The sequence below is a fragment of the Artemia sp. Qi Xiang Cuo genome, chromosome 16, assembly GCF_049724085.1.
Source record: "Artemia sp. Qi Xiang Cuo chromosome 16, ASM4972408v1, whole genome shotgun sequence".
Taxonomy (NCBI): Eukaryota; Metazoa; Arthropoda; class Branchiopoda; order Anostraca; family Artemiidae; genus Artemia; species Artemia sp. Qi Xiang Cuo.
Genome location: NC_142809.1, coordinates 49452471 through 49472617, shown reverse-complemented (window position 1 = coordinate 49472617; position 20147 = coordinate 49452471). Strand labels below are relative to the sequence as shown.

General features: G+C 40.6%; 1 protein-coding gene across 2 annotated transcripts in view; it reads right to left on the bottom strand.

Moving 5' to 3' along the window:
- Lasp (LIM and SH3 domain protein Lasp) overlaps nt 1-20147 on the bottom strand; it is a 166280-nt gene that overhangs the window by 127972 nt on the left and 18161 nt on the right. For both annotated transcript variants that reach the window (XM_089102537.1, XM_089102538.1), the window contains exon 2: nt 16261-16355. In XM_089102537.1, the coding sequence (XP_088958663.1) occupies nt 16261-16355 (95 nt within the window). The remainder of the gene's footprint in view (nt 1-16260; nt 16356-20147) is intronic.

The following is a 20147-nucleotide window of genomic DNA, read 5'->3' as shown; positions in this document are numbered from 1 at the left end:
GTCGAAAATAGCAAACTACACATCCCAAATCATAGGTTTCAGACATCACACACCTATGAAAGACTAAGAAATCCAACTCAGAAAAGCCCGAAATAGTAATTTACATATCCCAAATCATAAGTTTCAGACAGCATTCACCTACGAAATACTAAGAAACCTTAGCTCAGAAAAGTCTGAAATAGCCAACTACTCATCCCAAACTCGAAGTTTCAGACAACAAACACCTATGAGTGACTAAGAATCCTAGCTATGAAAAGTCCAAAAAGCAAACTATACTTCCCAAATCATAATTTTCTGAAAGGACACACCTATGAAAGGCTAAGAAACCTAGCTCAGAAAAGTCTGAAATATCAAACTACACATCCCAAATCATAATTTTCGGACAACACATACCTATGAAAGGCTAAGAAACCTAGCTCAGAAAAGTCGAAAATAGCAAACTACACATCCCAAATCATAGGTTTCAGACATCACACACCTATGAAAGACTAAGAAATCCAACTCAGAAAAGCCCGAAATAGTAATTTACATATCCCAAATCATAAGTTTCAGACAGCATTCACCTACGAAATACTAAGAAACCTTAGCTCAGAAAAGTCTGAAATAGCCAACTACTCATCCCAAACTCGAAGTTTCAGACAACAAACACCTATGAGTGACTAAGAATCCTAGCTATGAAAAGTCCAAAAAGCAAACTATACCTCCCAAATCATAATTTTCTGAATAGACACACCTATGAAAGGCTAAGAAATCTAGCTCAGAAAAGTCAAAAATAGCAAATTAACCATCCCAAATCATAAGTTTCAGACAACACACACCTATGAATGGCTAAGAAATCCTGCTCAGAAAAGCCTGAAATAGCAACCCACACATCACAAATCATATTGTTCTGACAACACATACCTATAAAAGGCTAAGAAACCTAGCTCAGAAAAGTCAAAAATAGCAAACTACCCATCCCAAATCATAGGTTTCAGACACTACACACCTATGAAAGACTAAGAAATCTAACTCAGAAAAGCCCAAAATAGTAATTTACATATCCCAAATCATAAGTTTCAGACAGCATTCACCTATGAAATACTAAGAAACCTTAGCTCAGAAAAGTCTGAAATAGCCAACTACTCACCCCAAACTCGAAGTTTCAGACAACAAACACCTATGAGTGACTAAGAATCCTAGCTCTGAAAAGTCCAAAAAGCAAACTATACCTCCCAAATCATAATTTTCCGAAAGAGCAAACATATGATAGGCTAAGAAATCTAGCTCAGAAAAGTCAAAAATATCAAATTAACCATCCCAAATCATAGGTTTCAGTCAACACACACCTACGAATGGCTAAGAAATCCAGCTCAGAAAAGTAAAAAAAAATAGCAACCCGCACATCCCAAATCATAGGTTTCAGACACCACACACCTACGAAAGACTAAGAAATCCGGTTATGAAAAGTCGGAAATAGCAAATTACATATCCCAAATCATAGGTTTCAGACAACAGTCACCTATGAACGGCTAAGAAACCTAGCTCAGAAAAGTCAAAAATAGCAAACTAGTCATCCCAAACTATAGGTTTCAGACAACAAACACCTATGAAAGGCTAAGAAATCCAGCTCAGAAAAGTCAAAAGTAGCAATCCACCCATCCCAAATCATAGGTTTCATACAACACACACCTATGAAAGACTAAGAAATCCAGCTCAGAAAAGTCAAAAATAGCAAACTACATATCCCAAATCATTGGTTTCAGTCAACACACACCAACGAAAGACTAAGAAACCTAGCTCAGAAAAGTCAAAAATAGCAAACTATTCGTCCCAGACCATTGGTTTCAGACAACATTCACCTACGAAATACTAGAAAACCTTAGCTCAGAAAAGCCTGAAATAGCAAACTATACATCCCAAATCATAATTTTCTGACAACGCATACCTATGAAAGGCTAAGAAATCCAGCTCAGAAAAGTCGAAAATAGCAAACTACACATCCCAAATCATAGGTTTCAGACACCACACACCTATGAAAGACTAAGAAATCCAACTCAGAAAAGTCAAAAAAGCAAACTACATATCCCAAATCATAAGTTTCACTCAACACACACCAACGAAATGCTAAGAAACCAAGCTCATAAAAGCCTGAAATAGCAAACTACTCATCCCAAAGTATTGGTTTCAGTCAACACACACCTACGAATGGCAAAGAAATCCTGCTCAGAAAAGCCTGAAGTAGCAAACTACACATCCCAAATCATAGGTTTCAGACAACTCACATCAGCGAAAGACGGGTGCTCGGGGAGAGCCTTTGAGGGTCTGTGGGTCCCTTGTGGGCCGGTGGTCCTTTGGGAGCGCGGGGGGACCTTTGGGGACCGGGGGATGGGCTTGTGGGTCCGTGGATGGCATTGGGGGGTCTGGGGGGGCCTTGGGGGGTCCGGTGGGACATTTGGGGACCGGGGGTGGGCCTTTGGGGCGCCGGTGGCCCTTTGGGAGCCCGGGGGACCGTTGAGGACCAGGGGAGGGCATTTGGGGCAGGTGGGGGCCGGTGGGGGGCCTTTGGGACCCCGTTGGTCCTTTGGGAGCTCGATGGGCCTTTGGGGGGCCCGGGGATGGCCTTTGGGGGTCTGTGGGTCCCTTGAGGGCCGGTGGTCCTTTGGGAGCTCGGGGGGACCTTTGGGGCCCGGGGGATGGGCTTTGGGGTCCGGGGATGGCCTTTGGGGGTCGGGGGGGGCCTGTGGGGGTCCGGAGGGACATTTGGGGACCGGTGGAGGGCCGTTGGGGCGCCGGTGGCCCTTTGGGAGCCCGGGGGACCTTTGAGGACCATGGGAGGGCATTTGGGGCAGTTGGGGGCCGGTGGAGGGCCTTTGGGACCCCGTTGGTCCTTTGGGAGCTCGATGGGCCTTTGGGGGGCTCGGGGATGGCCTTTGAGGGTCTGTGGGTCCGTTGAGGGCCGGTGGGCCTTGGGGTGAGCGGGGGGACGTTGGGGTCCCGGGGTAGGGGCTTTGGGGTCCGGGGAGGGCATTTGGGGGTCTGGGTGGGCTTTTGGGTGCCTGGGGGACATTTGGGGACCGGTGGAGGGCCTTTGGGGCCCCGGTGGCCCTTTGGGAGCCCGGGGGACCTTTGCGGACCAGGGGAGGGCATGTGGGGCAGGTGGGGACCGGTGGAGGGACTTTGGGACCCAGGGGGTCCTTGGGGAGCGCGCTGGGCCGTTGGGGGGCCCGGGGCTGGCCTTTGGGGGTCTGGGTGGGCCTTTGGGGGCGCCGGTGGCTCTTTGGGAGCTTGGGGGGGCCTTTGAGGGTCCGGGGGGACAGTTGGGGGCCTGGGGGACATTTGGGGACCGGTGGAGGGCCTTTGGGAGCTTGGGGGGCTTTTGAGGACCGGGGGCTTCCTTCGGGGTTGGGGTAGGAGGATTGGAACCCTTTGGGGTTGGGTTAGAGGACCTCACAACACTGTTCAAATGAAACTTGTGTATTATAACGACCACAGAGTTTCACCATTAAATTCTCTTCTAAAATCTTTCCTAAAATCATCTTTTAAAATGTCTCTAACCGTTTCGCCGAAATAGTTCCATAATCTGTCTAAAACGGTTTCGCCCAAATAATCCCTAAACGTAAATTCAGCGTGTTCCTTTGTTATTGGCATCTCTGTGCTAACGCATTTCAAATTAATATGAAACCTTTTCGCGCGCTAAAACAATTCATCGCTAAGATGCTTCTTGCCTAATTGTTTTCCAAGGCCTTTGGTTATTAATATCCTTTGGAGTTCGACCAAAAGAGTTGTTTCCGAGGCAAAGACATTAATGACTTGGATCTATTCCTGGAGAATCGTTTCTAGGCGAAAATTTCTAAAGTCTGACAGATGATGTCATTGATTGATTGATCTGTCAAGAAAGGGAAATTAATTTGTTGTTTCTAAGGGGAATTAATGATTCACGATAGGTGAATTGAGGTCGACAGCACAGGTGTTCCAAATTCCGGGTTTTTGTTGTTGTAAGTGCACGCTCTCAGCGAATGTCAAGGTCGTTGTTGTTGTTGTGAAATTTAGGTCATTGACACTCTTTGATTACGCAATCAATTTCTCAGAAATCCATCTCCCCCTCGACTCCTAGATCAATAACATTGTTCCCGTTAGAATTCAATGCGCATGTGCAACCTTCGCCCCGGAGTTATTACACATAGAAACATCAAATAAATCGACCTTGGAAAAAAGAGGTCATTGACCGATTACGCAATCTTTCTCCCTAGGGAGGCTATGCCCTTATTTGGTGTACTGACAGAGTTAGACTAAATTGTAGATGGCAGCAGGGGTGAGGGATGGGGCTGGTACCCCCTCCTCTACTTCAAATTAATAGGAAACGACCATTCAATCTAGGAAATATTGCAGGAATTTAAATTCGAGTTTTCCCCTCCTCCTTTTCCCTGAGAAAAATGGGTATTTCTGCACGGTTGATTTTGTCCGATTTTGGATATGTTATTAAGCAAATTTTTCCAAACATTTTGGTGCCCAAATAATTTCGGTTGCTCCAATACCGAAGCTTGACTTACTGGACTATAAGGCTTACAAGGGCATCACAGGAAATGATTTATAAACACTTTAATGTCTAATAGACAATAAGGTGAAAAGAAAAGAAATTGAAAATAAAGTAAGAATAGCTTTTGTCTCTTCTTTTTTTTTTAACGTAGACACGGGCGGGTGGGTGGGTATCGATCCGAATGACTCCACTAGGTTAATTTGGGAAAATAGCGAAGGCGTCATAACATCGACACGTCAGGACCACTAACGTCGGGACATGGACAAAATCTGTCATAACATCGACATGTCAGTTCATCGACAATCACAATCGCTACCCGTCAGAACGTCGACAGTCATAACATCGACAAAATCGGTCATAACATCTAAAATTTTAAAACTTCATTTTTTGGGGTTTAGGGGGGGAAAGGCACCTGGGTTAAGTTAGGCTACGTATTTAATATATGCTATACTTTACCCCCGCCCCCCTGATGTGCAAATATGTAGCTGACATTTGTTTCTAAACTATTATATACTTACTACTATTATATAAACTTATATTTTTTTTTGTCGATGTCCTGACGGATTTTCCTTGTCGACGAAATGACGTTTAGTGCTTGTGACGGTTAGTCGAAAAAGTAACACCCCGGGGAAATATACCACATATCCATTTCTTTGTTTACACCTAGGAACACGCTTACCCGCTGTCCTATCAAAAATTGTTAGTTAACAATGAGGGTGTATCCAGAAAAAAAAAAATCAAACAACACACGAAAAATCTGATTACATGCATTTTTGTTACGTTGTTAAGAATTATACAATTTTTTTGGGGGGGGGGGCAAAGGGGTTTAAAACCCCGGAAACCTACCCTCCCCCCCTCGACACAGCATTGGGTTAAAAAAAAATAATGACAAAGCCAATCATTACTGGGAAATCAAAAACTAACAAGCCAGCAAATGGGGAAAGATTTGTTTCCACGCTATAACAATATATAGAGAATCCAGATCTGCTAAAATTTCTTACAATTACCAAATTCTTTTCCCAATTTCCTGAAAGTATATTCATATATAACCGAGCCTAGTAGGCAACGCTGAACAAGCTAAACTTAATTACTACTAGGCTCATATCGATCTAAAATTTGTCAAAATTTAAAGAAAACTACCCTTTTTCACAAACCAGATTCAAGCTTCATTTCCAATCTTATATTTCTGTATTAATTTTCCATCCAAATTATACATTTCTGAAAATAGTTAACAAATACTTCTGTTTCCACAAGCTAATAGAATTTGTTGGCTAACATTGTTAGTTAACAAATGGACAGCGGAAATATTGCTTAAATGAATGTATGTATGTAGACATGGTGATTTAAGTTCATGGGCGTAGCTAGGGAGGGGAAAGGGTGGGCAATGCCTACCCAAGCCAGTATTGAAACTAATAACTTTTTTTCTGAAGATGAAGATTTCATTCCATTTCTTGTTAGATTAGCTTATCATCCCCGAAAATCTCCAGTTTACCAAATATTATCTCAATCGTAACAGCAGTTTCCAAGAGCCCTTTATTTTATGCACTATCACGGTAATTATAAATAATTTGTGCCTAGATTATGTGCCTTGTTCTAAATTTGAACCTACTCCGCATCACCACATCTCAAGTCGCCCCACCACGGGGTGAAGTGTACTCCAAAAATCGGGATTTGTTTGATGGTTCAGTTGTTGATTGAATTATTATCGCAAAAGGATTTTTTTTTTTGCAGGTTTGTTAATCCCATGGGGGAAAAAATACTGTTCCTGCGTATGTTACATTTCTACAGTTGATCGGTTTGATTCCACTACACCTTAAAGTACCAGAGAAAACCACTCGGATGACCCAATGCAGTAGACCGATTGCTGTAACCTTTTCACTCGTTAGAGCGGTCGAATTTAATGGCCTTTGCAATATTCTAGCCGAGCCTATCCGAGTGGATTGGTGCGCCGGATATAGGATTCTTTGTCCGAGAGGGCATGGGTTCGAATCATAGTGTATCTAATTATTTTATTTGGAACGGGGCTCAGTGGCGTGACTCTGTAAGCTCAGCCAGAGTCGACCCAGCTCTATATGGGTACCTGGAGAAATCTCGGGAAGGTAAACAGGAAGGGTGTGCGAAAGCACAGGATGATTGGCCCTCAACCCCCCATTGCACTTCCTGGCTGAAGGGCCAAGAAACGGCGATCAGCACCGCCGGTAGGGACTGTAAAGTCCAATGCTGTAGTCTTTACCTTTACCTTGCAAGACTCTGTCCGAGTCTGCTGCTTCATTTCGGGTGAGTAGAAAGATAGAAGAAAATTATTTTAAAAATTCCTTATTATAGATAACATTGGTATAGGGGACTAGGAGTAATATTCCAATTTTGGTTAATTATGTTTGGAATCAAAGGACGAGCTGAAAAAATATATGATTTTATTTGGCACCTCTGGGTGAACGATATCTACTTTGGCAAATCGTACACTTCGTTACTTTATTCTTTAATCGGCATGAGAATAGTTCTACTCTAACTATGATTTAAAGCTTTTCTTATCATACCTTTGTGGTTTCCACCCCTAGCCTTTATTATATTCAATTGCCTGTCTATTTTGAAAGTCGTGGCCAATAGCAGTAGTTGCACCAACAATCTTACACAAGTGATGTTTGGTGTTGAATGGGTCAGGTTCATTTTCTGGGTTAAACATGAAGAAATTCAAAGATATCAGGTTATTTTTTCAAAATATAACCTCAAAGACACCTCTGCTGATACTGAAAAGGTGACGAATGCAAGTCCTTGTTCTCCTGTAACGCTTGGAGCAGCACCAAGGAGATCGAAAGAAGATCCCTCGAGAAGCGAAATAGAAGCAACAGAAGTACAAGTATAAGATACATGTCTCTATCCAACTACCAAAGGACAAAGAGCTGATTTAGGCGTAGTATCGGAAGTATTTACGTTTGATTTAGCAGAAACTGTTGATTACTAAAATAGTAGCAGCTTGGGCATTCTGCAATCTGGACCCTTCCTTAATTTACTTAGTTAATCCTCATGTTGGGGTGGCGTTGAGAGCGTCATCAGCACAGCTATTATAGTCTTGTCGCGTATAAAAGCTCCGCCAATATCCTTGTCCGTCCTCGTCCATCAACAATTCAGTGTGTATCCCCCTGGAACACGTATTTTGGCAGAAACTTTCTCAAAATGCCTTTGAAACCAACTTGAGACTTTGAAACCTACTTGTAATTTCTAAAAACATATAATAATAACATTGCACTACTAATTAGCGATTTTTATATATGTATTGGAATAAATTAATTTAAAATTAGATTCTTTAAAATTTAGCGTTACAAAGGTTAAGCCAAGTTTCACGTTCAAGAGAAATCTGACTTGTCTACCCGTGACAAAAATCTAATGACGCTTATGTTTCTACGTTCTCCGGAGCACTTGCATTTTGGTCCGGCTTTGTATAATGGTTGAGATAAGGAATGATTGCACTGTCTAAATGTTTTATACAGTGGTCATCAGCCTTCTCTACCTAAGGCGGTCAACAACAAGGGCCTCTGAAACTCTAAGCGGAATTCCAGCCTGGTCTATTATAATAATTTCCCGTGACTGTCATTCGCCGGAACTTGGTCCTTCCCCTTAGACGTTTCCAGTCACTAGTGATTGGATCAAAGTCCTAAAGAATCCAAGCTGGAGTGGCGGCAGGCAGCCGCAGATGTCTGAACCAGCGAAGTGTCCACTGGGCAGCCTGGTGTGAAAAGAGAGACTGGGAAACCATATCTCACAGGCGGTCATTGCTGACAAAAACTGTCCACCAGTTTCCCTGCATCCACTTAGATTGTATAAAGAGTATCGAGACGGCGAAGAACAGCTGTAATTGCAGCCCAAGTATCAGCTCTGTACATTAAGATCGAAAAGACTGAGACTCCAAGGTTCTTCATTTTTGAAGCTCGTTTGTTCATTGGCTTCTTCCGAACATGGTTCGGCCTACCGAAAATAATAGAGGCCTTGGCTGAGCGGGCAACAACTTCGTGGTCTGTATAGTCGTCCGAAGATATAATAGAGCCCAGGTAAGTGAATGTTCAGCCAATTTAAGGGTCTGCACCTTTCCAACCCTATATAAATTTTCAAAAAAACAAAATGGGCAGCAATTTGAGATATTTTTGCCTCAATACTATCAAAAATTTAGCTGTTTGAAATACAACACAGAGGAAGACAAAGTCTTCTGTTTTGTGCACAGGCACTTCATTAAGGAAAGAGTTCATGAACACCGCGAAAAATTTGTGAAAATCAATATAAAAACTGGAAGAAACTCGGCGATGGAATACAAAAAAATTGACGGATTTTCAATCCATCTCGAATGTGCAAAAAAAATGTTTTGTACCAAAAGTTTGTAAAAACGGTCTACCAAGCTAGTTCAAATACAACAAGAGCAGGATATTATTGAAAATAAAAATAATTTATTAAAGCTCCAGATTTATAATACTTGTACGTCAGGATTTGCCTTTAAGAGGGCATCATAAGGACTCCTCATCCAAGAATAGGGGCGATTTCTTGGAACTAAGTCAACTTTTCTCAAAGTGCGACAAGAATTTTGGGACCCACTTTGAAAAACATCTGAACTGTTACAGTCCAGATATCCAAAATGAGATCATCAATATGACATCATACCTAACTAAAGAGCTAATTGTGCACTTCACTGCTGAGTTTATTAAGGTAGTACTCTTTGTGTGAGCGAACATCATTATAGCAAGGTGTCACTTATGCACCTCTCATTAAATTAATAATAATAATCTTTATTCGTTCTCTTTATCACACTGTAATAACATGGGTATCGTCAATTTAAGCACTAAAACAGCACAAAAAGACACAACACCAAGAAAAACACAAATGATGAACCATCACCTCTACTTCAGGACACTATTATTGTAACATCTGACGTAGTAGGGCACAACGGATTCTTGTTGTCGAGTGTGTAGGCGGGCATTCCAACAGTTTTTTTCCCTTTTTTAGAGTTGCCAACCTTGTTTTGTGTGCGTTGGTCTCTGAAGTAAACGGAGGAAGGATATCTCGGTGTGTTGAGGACTTCAGGATGTCAGCTCCAAACTTCATCAGCATTTCATGCCTCCTTTCCTTCAGGGTTGGGGTCTTGTGTTGGCTCAGGCTTTGTTCATAGCTTTTATAATTCGGCCCAAGAATTCTTTTGCAGGCTCCCTTCTGAATTGTTTCCAGAGCTTTCTGTGCTTCTCTGTAGGCGACGGGTGCCAGACAGGACAGCCGTACATCATTACGGCATTACAAAGGTTTTATAGCACGAAAGAAGGAGTTGCTCTTTCATTCCAAACCTTCTTAGATTTGCAAAGGATTTTAGAAAACCAGCTGACTTTGCTGTAATCTGGCTGATGTGATCTCCAAATGAGAGATCATCACTTAATGTGATACCAAGTATTTTTACCGATTTCTTTGTTTGAAGAGGTGCAGATTCATTTATGCTCTTCTTCTTCTTCAGGAAGTTGACATGTATTACACAGCTTTTCTCAAGACTTATCTGGAGCTTCACTTGATCAGCTTTATGTTGAAGCTCTGCAACAAGGGGTATGAGCTGATTGCGAGTTTGTGACAGGAAGTGCAGCAGGCTTAGCGAAAGATCATCTGCAAATTTATGCCTCTGTTTGTGTTGCCTCATCAATCGGTTGATGACAATAACAAATAAGATGGGACCTAACTTGCTTCCTTGGGCAGCTCCACGCGTGATGTCTTGGAAGTCGGATGTTTCCCCGTTTTCGAGTTGTACGCACTCTTGACGACCAGAAAGGAAACTTGCAATGGTAATTAAGAGAAGCTGCGAGACTTCCAGGGCAAGGGCTTCGTTGATTACAGTCTCATGATCAAGCAGATCAAAAGCTTTCACGAATTCAGAAATGAATATTTCAGCAAGGGTCTCGGGATTTTCTAGTTTCTCTAGCAGATCATGAAGTAATCTGACCAGATACTGAGTTGTACTGTTTCTTCGACGAAAACCGAACTGCATAGGATCGATTTTGTGTTCTACTTCTGCTAGTAGCCACTGTAAAATCAAATCTTTGAAGACTTTGTGAAGGGCCTTTGAAATTGGCCTGAGATCGGATGGTGAGGTTGGTGATGTTTTCCTTGGAATTGGTGTGATAAATGCCTTTTTGAACTTATCTGGGAAAATGCCTTCCAAAAAGCACTGGTTATACACCATAGCCAATGGTGTAGCCAGTAGGGGAGAGCATGCACGTATCAGCCTTATTAGAATTTCACCAGGGTATGAGGCTTTCCAAATGTCTAGGTTTTCGAGTTATTCTATGGTTTCGATTGGACCATTCTGTGGCATAGTCTTGAGGGGAGGCTGTTGACGGCAAACATTTAAAGCATGCATTAATTGCTTCTGCGGTTAAATTCTCTCCTTGCTGGTCCCTCAGGATGGATTTAGACTTCTGCTGTCCCATTAGTTTCTGTAAAGTTGTGTGGAACTTTCTTGGGTCAATGGCTGACAACTTAGCAAAAAATTTGGTGTCCATACAGACGTCTAGCTTGCTTTAGTAGTCTAACTACTATGTTTCTCTTCCGTTTATATTCGTCAGAGTGTGGCTTTGTCTCATAAAGCATGTCTCGCTCTGCCATTACTGCTTTAATTGTAGGAGTAATTCATGGTTTATTCTGTGCCCTAATTGTAACTCGTTTTTCAGGGAAGAATCGTTTGTACTCTCGAATTGTTTGTTCATAGAGGAGTTCAGTCACGCTGTTTGTATCTTTGTTTTCGAAAAGGCGGAACCAGCATACTGAGTTGAGCCATTCTCTGTAGTGAATTATACCTTCTTCTGTAAGTGGACGGTAGGTGAACTGGGTTGGCTTAGTAGGTTTCATTGTTGACTTTGGCCGTAATATAACTGTTGTGTGGTCACTGGTTGAGAGTGGTGCTTCCGCCAAAGGATCTAAGTAGAAATCACCAAGTGTAGTGAAGATTGTTGACACCAAGTCAAGGGTGTTTTCTCCCGTGTTTTCACTTTAACTATTTGATGCGGGGCTGTAGAGCTTTCGATCCAGTTTGGCTTGAGGTCGTTGAAGTCCCCACAAAGAAAGATTCCTACATATGGATATTTTGTTCTGATGAAGTCGCAACTTTGTTGGAGGTATTCCACTAGATGTCTCCGATATGGTCCTCTTGGTGGGAAATATACCGTGGCGTATATCAGTGACGACACTTAACGAGGTAGGCCTTTTGGTCGTGCCCATAGCCACGAGACTTCAGTGTCATGGTCCTTTGGTACTGCGACATCCAGAATCCTATGAGACACGTTTTCTTTGCAGTAGAAACAGAGACCACCACCGTGCGTCTTGGGCTCTCCCAATGCACTGCAGCGTGGGGAAATATAACAGGAATACCCGTCAATCATGGCCGAGGTAGGAGACGGAATCCATGTTTCTGTCATGCACACGATATCAATGTCATATTTCCTTAGGAAAACTTCCATATCCTCTGGAATATCCTCTGGGTTGTTGAGAGATTGAACATTTGACAGGGCTATTTTTGGAAAACGGTGAGATTGGATTGGTCTTGTATTAAAAATTGTTTTCTTTTTCCCTCTTTCCAGGCTGCACGAAGAAGGATCAGCAGTCTCCAGTCCCAGATCATGAGTACCTAATGAGGTGGGAAGGATAGTGAGGCATTTTGAATTAGATTTTGCTGTTGTGTCTGCATTTAAACAAGTAATTCCTGTACTAGACTGCTGGTTGGTTTCAGATAAGGTCTCACCGTCGATTGGTGACTGTTTGCGAAGCTGTGACCAGGGGGATCCCTTTGCTGGTAAGTTGAACGAGATGAGATCCAGTAGCTTCGCCCTCGATTGTGATTTGTTTTCGATCGGGTTGGTGGGGGTTTGTTCTTGTGTTTCTCCAACCATTTTGTTGTTGGAGAAAACCCTGGTGGTGGTTCTTGCTGGTGGTGTCTGAGCCAGTTCTGTAGAAAACTCGCGACCTCTATTTGGTCGAGTCTTACGTTTCCTGTGGGTGGTGGTCTAGGGCACGTCTCCAGTTTTTTTTTATGTTATTGTTTTATGCTGGTCTGTTTTTGGATTTGGGGTAAGTTTGATGTCTGCAAGATAGTAATTGCAGCTGTTGCAAGCGCCTGTCGTGAAGCTTTTACACTTTTCAGGTTGGATCCCTCCGCAATTTCCCGGAGAAATGAGGCAGCCTCTACTTGTTAGGTGATCTTGGCAGATCGGCGGCAGTATTTCTTCATGACTGAGGTGGCATTTTGATCCCCATTTACAGTGATCTTTTTTTAAATAAAAGCACAATTCTTTTGTCATTAGGGTATTTGGCTTTGGGTTTTTCCTTAAAGAGGGGTCAAAGTGGGAGTTTTGAACCGCATGGGAATTATCTGTTTTGGCTTCTACTTCACGTGACTCGGTCTGTGCTACTGATTGAACAATTCGCAAAACGTTTCTAGTAATTACAAGTTCGAGCGGTTCATTCATTGTGCCCACACTTGAGGATGTGGGGGATTTCATTGTCTCTCCTAGCTTTTAGCTAATACTGCATTGTCGTGCATCGTTGTTGCTGTGTAGGATGTTTGTGGTGTCCGTTATGATGGCTTGATATGCTGCGTTTGTTTCACCAAGTTAAACAATCAACGATTTTTGCTCATTTATGATTTGATTCTGATCTTGAACTCTTTTTAAAAAAACATCAATCAGGTCTAAGGCTAGTGATTCTGTACTATCATCCCGTTTCACGAATGTAGATGCTGCTGGGACCTGATCCTGTTTCTGGTAGAGTTCAAAGGGTGTCGTTCCTACTTCATCCCATGATAAGGAGTGGTTTCCTATACTAGTGGAAGGCTCTAGTACTTTTTTCAGCCAAGAAGAATTTGTGGACGAATCGGCACTGACTGTTGAGATCTTGGAAGACCGGCTTGCGGGAATAGCAGGGAGAGTCGTGTTGATTCTAGTGTTGATTGTCAAACGGCATCTGTAAGAGCTGATTGGCAAGTCAAGTGCATCAATAATGCTGCTAGATGGCACTCCGACGAAAAATAAATTTAAGCAGGTGCCACCTACGGAGTTGTCTTTCTCTGAATATGTGCCATTAGTTGGCAAGGCATTGTCGTCAGAATTAGGATTTGAGGTATGCTTATAGTTTACCTTGGAAAGTCCAGCGGGTTTGATTCGCTCGCCTTCGTCCCTTGGGGTCAAGCTTTTGGGCTTGACACGGCACGGCTAACAAAATTACTTGAACCCTTTTTTATATCAGTCTGTCTTTTATTGTCATGTCACTACATGCTGCGTGAACGTACTTCTCACACTCATAGCATTATAGAGTTCGTGGTCACTTTTCTGTTGCACACAGGACAGAAATTAAGAGTCCCAGGTGTTTTTACCACTCTCCTCGCCATATTTCTATATTCGGGTCAGATGGCCGACTAGATGTGTATATTTTTTTTTTTTTTTTTTTTTATTGGGGTGAATTGGATATGTGCTAACGATAGTTTACGGATCCAAGAGGGAAGCCGCCTTGTTGTTTCAATGAGCCAATGTCAACCTTAAAAGGTGAAGAGTAGCAGGATCTTCAGTTAGCAGAATTAATAAAAACTTAAGAAAAAAAAATTCAAATTTAAAATTTTTGAATATGTACAATCTGGATCCTTAGTGGATATTCATATGTGCAATTACGTTTGTTATATCACGTTTTCTCTCTAAGTTGTAGTACCTTTCGCTTCTTAATGTGGCATACCCGTCGCTTCTTCTCTTACGCTAATTGTTTCAGCAGAGAAATGTTGGTGAATAATTAAAAGGGAAGCGTCAGTTCCTGCTCGCCTATTCTCCGCAATTTAAAGGAGACAGCTCCTGACAGGTACACCGGCTCTTACGACAGACAACTGCCCCTCTTCTGCTTTTTATACACAAAACAGGGTAATATATACAATTTCAAGTTCAAATCGCTCGTGCGCGCTGTAACATCGGGTCTTTTACGTCGAGGAAAACGAGGGAAGCGTAGAGCCCCGCTACCTATTCCCTGCAGTTTAAGAGTCAAAGGACCCGGCAGGTACCTCTACGGCCAAATTGCTTGATAACTTCCAAAGTTTGTCAACTTCACTAGAACCTTGATAAATCCTAAATTGGAATGCTAAAATTTAGACCATGTTGCGACTTTTCATCAGCTAATCTCTGTCCCGGCCTGCACCCCCCCCCCAGCATAAATTCCTAACGATGCCAATTTTTAAGTTTCAGGCGGGGACATTATTCAAATATGGAATTAATAAGATGGAACACCGTTTTGATATGTGTCTCAATGTAGAAAAGCTATCGTTGACTGACTCATGGCATGTCAGAACCCAAGTTTTTAGCGGTATAATGCCATGACAATTGTCTTTAAATAAAAATTAATCTGAATTTGTCAAAAGTTGGTAAAACATTCGACTTCTCCACTTTTCTCAAAACCAGTTTTAAGCAGTTTTTTCCAAGCTCGTATTCTTTTGAAACTCCCCTCAAATCAATACGTTTTTGAAAAACGTTAGTTAATATTTATGTTTCCGCAGACTAACCGAAAATTGTTGGCAAACACTGTAAGTTAACGATTTGAAGGTGGAAATGGGCCTTAAATGTGTGGTCAAATTCTCAAGCAGGAATAGTCGGTTAATATGGAACGAATAAGCTAAAACACCCTTTTGATAAGTGTCTCAATGTGCTGAAGTTATCGTTGGTTGACTAATGCTAAACTAGGCTTTAAGTTTTTGGCGGACTGGTGCCATGAAAATAGTTATAAAAAAAAAAAAAAAAAAAAAAAAAAAAAAAAAAAAAAAAAATGCTGTTCTTAATTTGTCTGAAGTTAGCAAAATGTCCCTCTTCCCCACTATTCCCAAAATCAATTTAAACTATTTTCCCACAACTTTGTATGTCTTTTAAATTGCCCTAAGAGTTTCTGAGAGTTCTTCACAAGCACTTCTGATTCCACATCTACTACTACTAACAGGTCACCGCAAATCCAAGCCGCCTGAGACCAACAAAGCTACGCATATTCCATTTCTATCCCAATGTATTTATGCCCTCCCTCCTTCCACTCTTGGTCGGAGTTTCTATTTCCCTTAAATCCTTCTTCGTGATGTCCATTCACACTAACCACAAATGATTTGTTTCCCATTTAAATCCTAGTAGCTGCCGTAAATAATGACCTGCGGTAGTTGGTCATCCTACATCCGCAGAACCTGCCCTAACAATCTCAACCTTTTTCTCGTTATAGCCCTAGAAAGCGGGATTGGACCACACTATTCGTACAGCCTACTGTTTTAAATACGGTCAGTCAGTCGGGTACCCGAAACAATCCGTAGATTCTAACAGGTAATTGTTTGCAGAAATTGTTAGTTAACAATTTGACTGTCAAGTTCAGGCAGGATGATTTCTATGAATATGGGATTAATAAGCTATTGCATAACTTCAAGAAGCACCTTAACCTGGACAAACCTTATATTGAGAAATAGGCTAGATTATTTAATTAATCATTTATTTTTCAGTTCCAAAATTTATGTCAAATAGCCGTCGTAATTGGAACTTAAATAAGAATAATTAAAGGCGAACTTGATCAATACAAAAAATAATTTCCAATTAAACAGCATAAATCAAGCACACATGGGCTAAAATATTGTCATGCAAAATAAATAAAAAATGGCATGCATCCAAAGTATATACACAACAAATTTTTGGGAAAATGCAAAACTTAAAAGCAGTTGTTTCAAAACTCACGCTTCACAGTATGGCAATTTGTTGAATCCTTTGTAAGTTTTCATATTTAAAGTCATCCCACATGTTTGGCATTTGAAACATGTTTTGTGCCAAACCTAGAATGAAAAAAGTAAATCAATACAGCAGCAGACAGAGGTTCTACCCTTGGCGGAGGGAGGGTTGTCAGCTGTGTTTTTTTTTACGAGAATGGGTTAAAAACAAATATTTTAGGCATTACTTCTTAATTTTTTACGAGGGACACAAAATGTTAGAGGAGAGAGTTGTAGTTCCAGCACACACGCACTACCCAAACAAGCGACGAAGACCACACTGCCTTTCCATCATAAATCCAAACAACAAGCAGAAACAACAGGGAATTGTTTCTTAAAACAGTGGAAATTTAACTGTAAATGAATATTTCCACCCTATATCCAAGGGCCGTCCTCAAAAAACAAATGAAAGTATAAAAAAATTACTTTAAAATACCACCATTAAAACTAAAATCTTTTTCTAACAGTCCTAGCATCTTTACTTCAGGGAAGTAAGGATGAACTTCCTTAAGTCCTGGTTGAACTTCCCTAGAATGAGAATGCTAGGACTGTTTTAAAATATGTTAGTTTTAATGGCCGTATTTTAATGTGAGTTTCTTTTATACTTTCATTTGTTTTGCAGAGGACGGTCCTTGGGTATAAGGACCATCCATTGGGTATAAGGACCTTAATTCATTTAGGATTAAGGTTCCAGTGTCTTAAAAAAACAGCTCTCTATTGTTTCTACTTGTTGTTTGTATTTATGGAACTACCCTGAAAAATAAAAATTAAAACCTTAGTCTGATTTTCATTACTAGAAAATTATTGGGAAATGTCTGTATTTCTAGGAAAAGAACGGGCCAAGAGCAACTCCTGCACAAGGTCCCTTGTGCTTGCGCTCATTCGACACCCTTTTCATAAACAGAAATTGAATAACAAAACATAGCTATTTCTAAACTTTTAGTCCAAAAATTTTGAAACAAAGATTTCACACACAATAAATTTAAGCAATTTTAGCCTTAATACCACAGTATATAAATAATAGACAGTATGATTGTTCCCTATCTCACCCATTATAAAAACCCGGACCGAGGTGTGAGTGCCCCGGAGAACATAAAAACTTAAGCACATGCACATTAGATCTTTTCACGGGTAGACGAGTCAGATTTCTCTTGAACGCGAAACATGGCTTCAACGTTGGGACACTATATTTTAAAGAAACTAATTTTAAATTAACATATTTTAATACATATATGAAAATCGGTAATTAGAAGTGCAATGTTGTTATATGATGTTTTTAGGAATTACAAGTAGGTTTCGAAGGCTCGAGTTGGTTTCAAACGCATGTTGAGAAACTTTCTGCCAAAATACGTGTTCCAGGGTAATTGGACCGCAGACACATACTAACATTAGTAACCCGCTAATGAAAGAGTATGTGGGAGGAGCTGTTTGTACGCACCAAGAATGAAGAGCCAGAAATCGTCTGCGGTGAACTTACTGTTAATCATCTTTATACAGTACTTAATGCTTAGCATCATCTACTATTCAGAAGCGCGACCTACTTCCTTACATCTTGCGTCAGGCTAGAATCAAATTCAGGTTGCATGAAGAACAATAGATTGACAACATCTTGTTCGTATACCAAATTTTAAGAATGGTGACACTTTTACAAATCTACAATTCAAATTTACGAACCACTAAATATAGCCCGTCAAAAATAAACCCAGTACACACCATAGTCTAACCTGTACATAGGAAGCCCCCTCCTCCGCTGTTGGTCAAATGAAACCATGAAAACAAACACGATTGCGTCATTTGTGCCCAAAATACTTAATTGCAGAGCTCAAATTATTAAGACAAAACGCTGATCGACTCGTAAGGCAAAAGGAGTTCAAAGAGACAGTTCTTTATGAACTGAGACCCATTATCAAGGCCGGATCCAGGGGTGAGGTTAGGGGGTTTTAACCCCCAAAATTTTGTTCAACTAATAGAAACATATCAAAAATGGTTCTAGGCGTTCATCCCCGGAAAATAACCACCCCCCCCCCGTGGAAATTAAGGTTTTCCGAATTTGAGAATCTTATTTGTGTTTTTTTTTTTTTTCTGTAGGGGGAACGAATTTTGGTGCTTGTGTATTATGCACCACTGACTCAAGTTTATGCTGTGTAAAATTCGAGAAAACACCTGTTTTTTTGTTACTTTAAAAATAACTTTGGGTTATATATTTGAATATTAGAGGGGGGGGGGGGGTAAAGTATAGCGGGTCTGCATGCAAAATGTGTTTGGTACAATTATTCTGCATATTAGATAGATAGATAGAGAAGTGTGTTTGAAAGCCAAATATACGGCCGTGAACATAGTAAAATAACATAAATGAAAAGCATAAATAACATAAACTTTGATCAGCGATCATCATAAAACACTTAAATGAAACACTACATTCACCTAATAATAGTACTTGCTACTTGGAAAATCGGTTTAACACTTGAAAAAAACACTTAAGTGAAACATTACATTTACTTTATGCTGTTTTTGTTTTTAGTTAACAAAATTTCCAGATACCTCGCTATTCTTCTGTAATTTTTTAGTGGCCAAATATAGTGGTTTAGTGGTTAGTGGCCAAATTTAGTGGTGCAAATATATAGCCCAAATTATATATTTCCCATCTATTCTGTCACTTGTCTTTCTCTTGTCTCATGCTAGCTGAAAGAAACTATCGAAGAAACCGGTTTGTTCTCGAGTTTTACACAGCGTAAATTTGAGTCAGTGGCGCATAATACACAAGTACCAAAATTCCTTCCCCCTACGGAAAAAAAAACTCAAATAAAATTCTCAAATTTAGAAAGCCTTATTTTCCACAGGGAGGTATTTTCCGGGTGAAGGGTTAAACGCCGGCCACCATCGAAAATATATACAAACAAATTTTGATACGCTTTAAAGTTTTTAACCTCTCCCCCCCCCCCACCGAACAAAAATCCTAGACTCAACCTTGCCCATTATGCAACAAAGAATAAAATGAACCCTCAACTGAATTGACCCTGTGGTAGCACAGTGGATTGATACTCAGCTTGGCAATAAAGGACTGGGGTTCGATTCCAGCTGCTGCAGGGTTGGGCGACAGGCTTTTTACCTGTTCCCGTAAAAAAAAAAATCGGCCATTGAAGCATCAATTCGGCGCCCTATACGCCATCAATGACTCTAGAGAATCTTTTCTATCCAACTGAATCTAATACGTATATGCTCTTCCAGGCAATAATAACTAGCTTATTCAAAAGTGTATAACTATACAGTTGGATGCATTACTTTTCCGCAGAGCACATACTTTCATGTTGGATGCATATAGAATTTTACTTGTTTTCAAAAGATAATAGTAGTCTTTTACAGTATGTTCTTCAGTGTTTATGATCCTGTTTTCAATCGTTTTATTCAGAAAACTATTATCTGTCAAATAAAATTTTAGATTTGCTAACCATGATGTTTTTATTGTCAGTCATATTGCCAACACAATAGAAAAACTGATCAATATCGTAATGAATGGTTCTGGTTCCTTCGTAACTCAACCCTCGTTCTTCTCAACCTCCATTAAACCCAACCCATATGGTTGAGTTACATGCACACCAATTACTCTATCTGCTGAAATAGTATCCTAACTTAAAAGGCTTTTTCGTAACTTACTATCCTTTTTGGGTCTTTTGCTGTTTCTTTTTGTTTTCCTTATTCCCATGTGTTTATTTTTCCTTTTTCCCAATTTTATTTCCTTTTCCCCCATGTGTACCGTTTTGTTTTGACTGGTTTTCAACAAATAAATAAAAGGGTGAAAATCAATTTAAAAAAGACTGAGCTGTTTTTATAACTTCCAAAATTCACACAAATGCAGCA